The following is an 8,296-nucleotide window of genomic DNA, read 5'->3' as shown; positions in this document are numbered from 1 at the left end:
ATTTGAATGATATTGTTTTTCACGCATAATGGCATAGTCCAAACTTTATTATGAAATAAAAGTACCATCGAAACTTAAATATTCAGTGTGTTTTTTTAAACTTTACTTTCCCAAGGAGAAAGTGGATAACCCGTTATAATGGATTAATCCTCAGTCCTTGTCGCATTTATCAGTTTTATATTTTACATAGGGTCCTTTGAGTCAGTTCACCAATGACTTCTAGCAGTGGAATATGGCCTATTCTCAAATCCAGCAGGGTAAGGTTAAATGAAACTTCTTGAGTAATTGCCCGTCATGCTAAAAATACGCTCTTATCAGAAACACTTATCCAATATTTGTTTTAGATTAAAAGCAACTTTTATTCTCTATAAAAATACGTGTTGGATTACATCAGTTCTTACTTTGTCCCAGAAAGTTCAACGAAAATGTGTAGCGTCGTATCACCTGAAATTTACGAAACCCTGAAGGAAGTGGTCAAAGAGGACATACAAAATTTCGAGATAGTCATACACGACGGCAACAAGAAAGGTGATGGATTTCTGGGGGATATGGTATTCGTTACAATGGAAAATAAACAATCGCACGAGGCGATTCATCTAGTTGTGAAACAAGCTTTTTTAAACCGATCTGCCAGGGACACCGTTCCAATTCGGCAGGTGTTCATAAACGAGATTTACTTCTATACTAAAGTTTGGACACGTCTTAACAAGTTTCAAGAGAGAATTCCGATGCAGTTCCAGTTCCACAAAGTGCCCAAATACTTCACCTCGATTTTGGAAGAGGCTTCGGAGAAATTAGTACTGGAAAATTTGAAATTTCAGAAGTTCGAGATGTATAACAAAAGGATACCTGTGGACAAACAACATTTTGAACTAATTTTCAGGGAGTATGGAAAGTTTCACGCTTTATCATTCGCTTACAAGGCTTTATTTCCTGAAGACTATGCTGATCTAATAAAGGGGACAATAAACATATTTTTAAATTTCACGAATCGAGATGGATTTGCAAATGCAGTGAAAGTCATAAATGATTTTGCCATGGATAGCCTTCAACCAGGAATAGATGACGCTGTTATAGAGAAATTCAGGCGTTATGTCGAAAACCATACGGAGCTGTTTCGGGATAGTTTAACTTGTAAAACCAAATACAGTGTTATTACACACGGTGATTGTAGGAGTAACAATATGATGTTCAAATACAGCGTAAGTAAAACAACAATTTAAGTTGATAGTAATTAAAAATGTTTAACAATGGCTTAGATCAGTTTAAATTTTGAACTGTGTAAATTATACAGGGTAGCCCATCGAAAACGTACCGCAAGGCATTACAGAGTAGTAAAGAACTTTTTGGCAAAATCCAAGAACAGGTCAAATTTGTTTCTGAGGGGGACAACTTTTGGCTCAAAAAGCATACCAAAATCTTCAACCCCCTAAGTGGGTGTGCTATCCCCTAAATTTTTTCAAATGGGAATGGGGGTCAAGTGGGGGGTCATTAGAAAGGGCTTTTAATTCTCTATACATCGATTCTTACTTTTTGAAAATCGATTCATTATTTTAGAAAATATGCAGCTTTGAAAATACGAACAATATTTTTGACGAGAAATGCGAAAATCGATTTAATTTTACTTCAAAACTTACGGTATTAGTCAAGTAAATGCTGAAAATGTTGTCCGCCAACTTGCATACAATGATACAGGTTGTCTTCAAACCGTTGTCGAACATTCTGGAGCACTTGCGGTGTTACTTCGCGACATACATTAATGATTCGTCCTCGCAGATCTTCCAAGGTATCAGGTGGAGTGCTGTAAACTTTGCTTTTAATGTGCCCCCAGAGAAAGAAATCTAAAGGATTTAAGTCGGGTGACCGAGGGGGCCACTCAATTGCACCTCTTCGTCCTATCCAGCGTCCTGGAAACGTCTCATTTAGGTAATTGCGCACATTGAGCGAGTAATGTGGAGGAGCTCCGTCTTGCTGGAAAATCAGTTCGTGTTCATTGTAAGCAGGGTCGTCCTCTATGATATTTGTTAGAGCTGGGTCGATGACATTTTGTAGTAAATCCAAGTACATATCGCCTGTCAAATTTCCAGGAAGGAAAAAAGGACCTACAATGGAATTTCCAAAAATACCTGCCCATACATTCAACTTCTGGGGGTGTTGGGAGTGTGTCTCATGGAAAATCCTTGGATTGGTATCAGCCCAGTAACGACAATTATGGCGATTCACTAAACCATTCAAGAAGAACGTACACTCGTCCGAAAAACACACATTAAAGAGGAAATTATCGTTTATCGCTCGTTCAGTCATTATTTCGCAAAATTGCAAACGACGATCAAAATCGTCTTCATTTAGCTCTTGCACTAGCCGAATCTTATAAGGATGGAATTTGTATTTTTTTAATATTCGTTGGACACTTGTACGACTCACTCCTGTCGCAGTAGCCAATTGCATTGTACTCAGCGTACTATCCATTGCCACTTGCCCCAATACCGCTATTTCCGTAGGTTCATTTAGTACCGGATTTTCAACCTGCCTCTTTTTGTTATGAACGGAGCCAGTTTCGCGAAATTTGGCCACCAATTCGCGAACAATTTTTCCAGACGCATGTTTCTCAGGATGCCGTTGGTTGAACAGTTCGGCGACCCGATTTCCGCATTCATTGTTTTTGAAAAAAAGCTCAATAATTTCTACTCTTTCTGGAATTGAGTACACCATAATTAATCAATTTAAAAGACTCGGCAGTATTGGTACTCTTCAACTACAAGTCACAAGACAGTTATCTAGCAACTTCTTGTGGCCTATCTAAATACGAAACAAAAAGCGGACAATTTTTTGCTCACCAAAATCAGGCTAAAGAATTCGCAAATCAGAAAAAAAAACAGCGAATTCTTTTGAAGGAATTTACCAAGCTAATACCGTAAGTTTTGAAGTAAAATTAAATCGATTTTCGCATTTCTCGTCAAAAATATTGTTCGTATTTTCAAAGCTGCATATTTTCTAAAATAATGGATCGATTTTCAAAAAGTAAGAATCGATGTATAGAGAATTAAAAGCCCTTTCTAATGACTCCCCACTTGACCCCCATTCCCATTTAAAAAAATTTGTGGGATGGCACCCCCACTTAGGGGGTTGAAGATTTTGCTATGCTTTTTGCGCCAAAAGTTGTCCCCCTCAGAAGCAAACTTTACCTGTTTTTGAATTCTGCCGAAAAATCCATTACTACACTGTAATGCCTTGCGGTACGTTTTCGATGGGCTATCCTGTATATTGTTATGGATAGAAATATTTATGTGTATGCGCCAATATTGTTATGAGTAGTAATATGTATGTGTATGTAATTTGTTTGTGTAATTAATATAATAATGATTCTGTTGTGTATATGTGTATGTTGTAATTTAAGTTGTCAATTATACCCTGGCTAGCTTTCGACCCTTCCCAGTAGTGAGTTCAAATAAGGTTAAAACTCTGCAGAAAACCAAACACACCACACTAAACAAAAGATATTAATCAGAAATTAATTTATTTATTAGTTTATTATTTTTTTTATCTAACACTCAATTATTACTGTGAAATGTCATACACAATTTCAGGAATATTTGGAATTATCTTATAGCACTTTTATGACACTTTGATTTTTCATATAGTGGTATTCAAATCGATTTATTATAGTGTATTGTTGGTTGCCAATACAAAAGGCGATAAAATTTGATCTTAAAATTTCTTTCTCATTGTTATTTATCAAAATTTTAATATGGCCAAATTTTTTTTATAATTATTCGTATAGTGAAGTTAAATTTATTTAATATCTATCAGGGATGAAGAATTTGTATTTATTTCAAATTTATTTTCAAGAAAGACTACTTTAAATTTTATTATTATTAGTTCTATAGAAATTTTGTATTACTTTTGAGATTATATTTATTCTCTTTTGCTAGCTAGCTTTATCTTATACGATTTTGTAATTCTTTGTGCACAAAGCTACCTCTACGTATATATTGTCAATTTTTATTGTCGAACTGCCTGTCCTCTTATACTCGGCCTGGATATCGTCCTGGAATTTTCGTCTTCCTCCAGTTAATGGATAGCCGGAACCTGCTGCTTACTTTTATGCGTCTGAAATCTCGTCCTTTAAATTTTCTTTACGCTTGTTGACTAACTTTAATTATCTTACTATTTTCCACTATAATTATTTCTATTTACATGGGTTTTTCCCACATTACTTCTTTTCAACACCTCTCACTGACAAATTCTTCTCGTAACTAATCAATAGTCTCCTAAATTTTTATTTTTCCCACTCTTGATTTTTTCTTCCTTGTTAGGGCGTTTTCACATATGTGCCTGTTCTTTTATATTCCGGTTTTTTTCCACTTCACTTTACTTCAATTTACTTCACTTTATAATTTACAATTTTACAATCACATTCCAGTTTATTTACACAAATTTTAACCTATGTTTCAAAATATTCCTTACTTCTATATTTGTATTTGAATTTCATATGTAATATTTTATGACTTGTGAATCCAACTTTATTTTTGACATTTCACTGACGTTATAATCCTACTGATATATAAAATTTTTAGACCGATCAAAATAACTCATTTAGAGGGGAAAAAAAGAAAATTGTTACCTGGACTTTCATAAGTGGAAATGGTAAAGGGGCTTATAATAAACGAAAAAAAAAATAATAATTGCGTGAGCAGGGGTGGCGGAGGGTTGATTCGGGGGGTTGAAAACTTACGAAAAATTGTATCATTGGGATTTCTGGCGAAAGTTGACGTCAAATAAAAAAGAATCTAATACAAAAGTTGTAGATCATGCAAAAATCTACAACTTTTGTAGAGGTAATTTTTAAAGATTTTTCGTTTTTTATTTCTCATTTCCGCAAAAATAATTTAATTTTGACGAAACTTAGTGAAAGTATACCTTTCTCTGTCTTAAATAACCTCAATTTTTTTAAGATAAAAAAATCAAGAATTTTCTGATATTCATTTTTTTCGGCCTGAAACACTTTTTTTTCAAATTAAAATTCTACTTAAAAATATCATCGTACAGAGTTCTGCCGGTAGTCATTTTTTTCGTTTTGACATATACTTTTTGACGAAATAAAAAAAATTTGTAATCACAGTTCAAAAACATGCCCAAATATGCAAAAAAGTAAAAAATTACTTGCGGCAATGTATTTTTCAGTAATTGTTGATATTTTGTTTAAATTTAAAAATAATCAAAAACTGATTACACCATTCAATTGTACGGAAAAAATATAAAAAAACTGTCTCATTTACCCAAAACTATTTTTGTACAGTATTGCTATAAACATAAGTCGAATAGTGAATAAATAAAATAAATAATAATTTTTTTCCGTAGGATCGATTAGTGTACATATTTTTTTTAAGGTTTGATGAATTCATAGATATACAGTGTGTCCAAGATAAGGATGGGATAGCATTAGGATCTAGGAAACGGTTAAGAGATACGGGGTGGTTCATATTAGAATAAAGTTGTTTTTTATACCTAACAATATGCTGTTTAGAAAGTTTTAAAATTCCGGGTAGTTCCGCAGATACCCGGAAAAATCCGAAATTTTGCAAAATTGTTTAATTTTTTCTGCATTTATTTGAGAACGAATTTTAAAATAAATTACATATTTACAATGCCACTTTTTTTGCTCTATACAATGGCGTCAACATTTTTGCAATCAGACGTTTCGTCTTCGAGGGGCTATCATCGGGTTAATTAAATAAGTCGCTGCTATTTTTCTGACAAAATCTAAAGTAATTTTTAATTCTGAATTAGAGGATATTACTATTACAATCGCTTAAAAAGTTTTTAGATTGTTTTAGCTATAATTTAAAATGTTTCCTGAGTACGGCTCTGAACGCTTTCAAAATATCTATTTTATGAAGTCATAACAGAATACAAGTCAATACCGCACAAAATATCCAACAATTTTTTACTGTTAGCAATACTAATTAGAAATAATAAAATATTTCATAAATTCGTATTATTTTTTTATTAGGTACAACTTTTTAAATTATGGATTAAAAAAAATTGTTAGGCATTTTGTGCTGTATTGACTTTTATTCTCTCCTCTCTCTCGCTCTCTTCCAATAGATACAGGTATTTTCAAAGCGTTCAGGGTCGTACTCAGGAAAAATTTTTAATGATAGCTAAAAACCTTTTTAAGCGATTACAATAGTAATATCATCTAATACAGAATTAAAAATGACTAGGTTTTGTCATAAAAATAGCAGCGATGTATTTAGAAAAATTAATCTAGTGATGGCCCCCCGAAGACTAAACGTCGGATTGCAAAAATGTTGACGCCATTGGATAGAGCGAAAAAGTGTCAATGTAAATATGCAATTTATTTAAAATTCGTTTTCAAATAAAGCCAGAAAAAAATAAAACAATTTTGCAAAATTTCGGGTTTTCGGATTTCGCGTCAACAGTAGACTTTGCAGTTAATACTTTGTATTGCTGAAATCTCAAATCATCCAGAGGTAATTTATCATTTGTGCATTTGTAATACGACTTAGATGTTTATAGCAATACTGTACAAAAATAAAGTTTTGGGTCAAACAATGACAGTTTTTTTTATTTTTTTCCGTATAATTGAATGGTGTAATCAGTTTCTGAATGTTTTGTAATTTAAACAAATTATCAACAATAACTGAAAAATTCATTGACTTGCGTCATTTTTATTTTTTTTAATTTTTGAGCATGTTTTTGAACTGTTATTATAGACTTTTCTTATTTCACCAAAAAGTATATGTCAAAACGAAAAAAATTATTACCGGCAGAATTCTGTTTTTAAGTAGAAGTGTTTCAGGCCGAAAAAAATGAATCTCTCAGAAACTTTTTGATTTCTTTAACTAAAACAATTTGAGGTTATTTAAGACAGAGAAAGGTATACTTTCACCAAGTTTCGTCAAAATTAAATTATTTTTGCGGAAATAAGAAATAAAAAACGAAAAATCAGAAAAAAACTGTTTTTCGCATTTTTCTAGGAAATGTTGTGGTCATGTTAAAAAGTGACTTCTACAAGAGTTGTAGATTTTTGTATGATCTACAACTCTTGTAGAGGATACTTTTTTGTTTGACGTCAACTTTCGCCAGAAATCCCAATGATACAATTTTTCATAACTTTTCAACCCCCCCAAATCAACCCTCCGCCGCCCCTGCTCACGCATTTATTTTTTTTTAGGTTTATTATAAGCCCTTTTACCATTTCCACTTATAAAAGTCTAGGTAATAATTTTTGTTTCTCCAAGTGTAATTTGGTTGGACTATTTACTTTAGACATTAATATTTCTTGATATTTATTTTTCTTACTCATAATACTACTATTAAATAAAACTATATTTTAGCTTTCATTTGCTATATGTCACTTGCTATTACGAATTAATTTTGATTATGTTTTTCCTTCTTCTTTTGTTCTTCGAATCAAAGTAAAAACACGATATTTGCCAGTTTGCTCGAAATGTGGACTATAATTTCATTGATTTCTGTTTCTAGGAAGACAGAAAATTAATCGACATAAGATTCTTCGATTTTCAACTGACAAGGGAAGGATCGCCGTGTTGCGACCTGAGCTACTGTTTTTATTCGGGAGCATCAGGGAAATTGCTGAACGATTTGGATTATTTCCTGCAAATCTACCACGATAGTCTATCGGAAACTCTGAAAGCGTTTGGATGCGATCCTCAAAAACTGTATCCTTTTCAGGAGTTGAAGAATGGCTGGAAAAGGTACTCTAAAGTCGGTGTCACGATGGGCCTGTTGATATGGAAAATAAAATATACTTCAGATGAAAGTCTGCCCGATCTCAACGACGTTAACATGTCATCCAAAGAGAAAGAGCAAATGCTCTACAATTGTTATGACAAGGATGCATTTAAGAAGATTTGTAGAGATTTAATTTTGCACTTGAACAAAAATGATTATCTGTAGTTGTATTATTCTAATAAATGAATGTTGTTTTTTATCTTATACATTATACTCTACACTTATAGTCTGTTTAGAAATGAAAGAGAGTAATAAAAGCTCATTATGTATGCAAATCGTAAATAAATGTAGTACTGGTGCTTATATTCAATATTTTTATATTATGTATTTTCCGTAAAGATGAGGTGTACTTTTAAAAAAACTTTGTGCGATCGGACTGTACTAAATTGTAGCAGGTAGCTAAAATTTAATCCCCGACAATCCGTCTTTGTCTATGCCGCTTCAATTTCTCGGTCCATTTCTCTTATAAGTAAACAATATAAAAACAGCATTTCAAAACATGAGGCTACTTTAA

At 32.7% G+C, this 8,296-nt stretch overlaps 1 protein-coding gene across 1 annotated transcript; it reads left to right on the top strand.

Moving 5' to 3' along the window:
• The first annotated feature begins 381 nt into the window (after positions 1-381).
• Positions 382-7,986, top strand: LOC108907578. Its single transcript, XM_018711318.1, has 2 exons — positions 382-1,202; positions 7,513-7,986. Exons 1-2 carry the CDS (start codon positions 426-428, stop codon positions 7,945-7,947), a joined length of 1,212 nt encoding a protein of 403 aa, XP_018566834.1. The 5' UTR covers positions 382-425; the 3' UTR covers positions 7,948-7,986.
• The last annotated feature ends 310 nt before the right edge of the window (positions 7,987-8,296 follow it).

The sequence above is a fragment of the Anoplophora glabripennis genome, unplaced genomic scaffold (genome assembly GCF_000390285.2).
Source record: "Anoplophora glabripennis isolate ALB-LARVAE unplaced genomic scaffold, Agla_2.0 scaffold276, whole genome shotgun sequence".
NCBI lineage: Eukaryota > Metazoa > Arthropoda > Insecta > Coleoptera > Cerambycidae > Anoplophora > Anoplophora glabripennis.
Note: the sequence above shows the minus strand (reverse complement) of the source record. Positions and strands in the feature narration are given on the sequence as shown.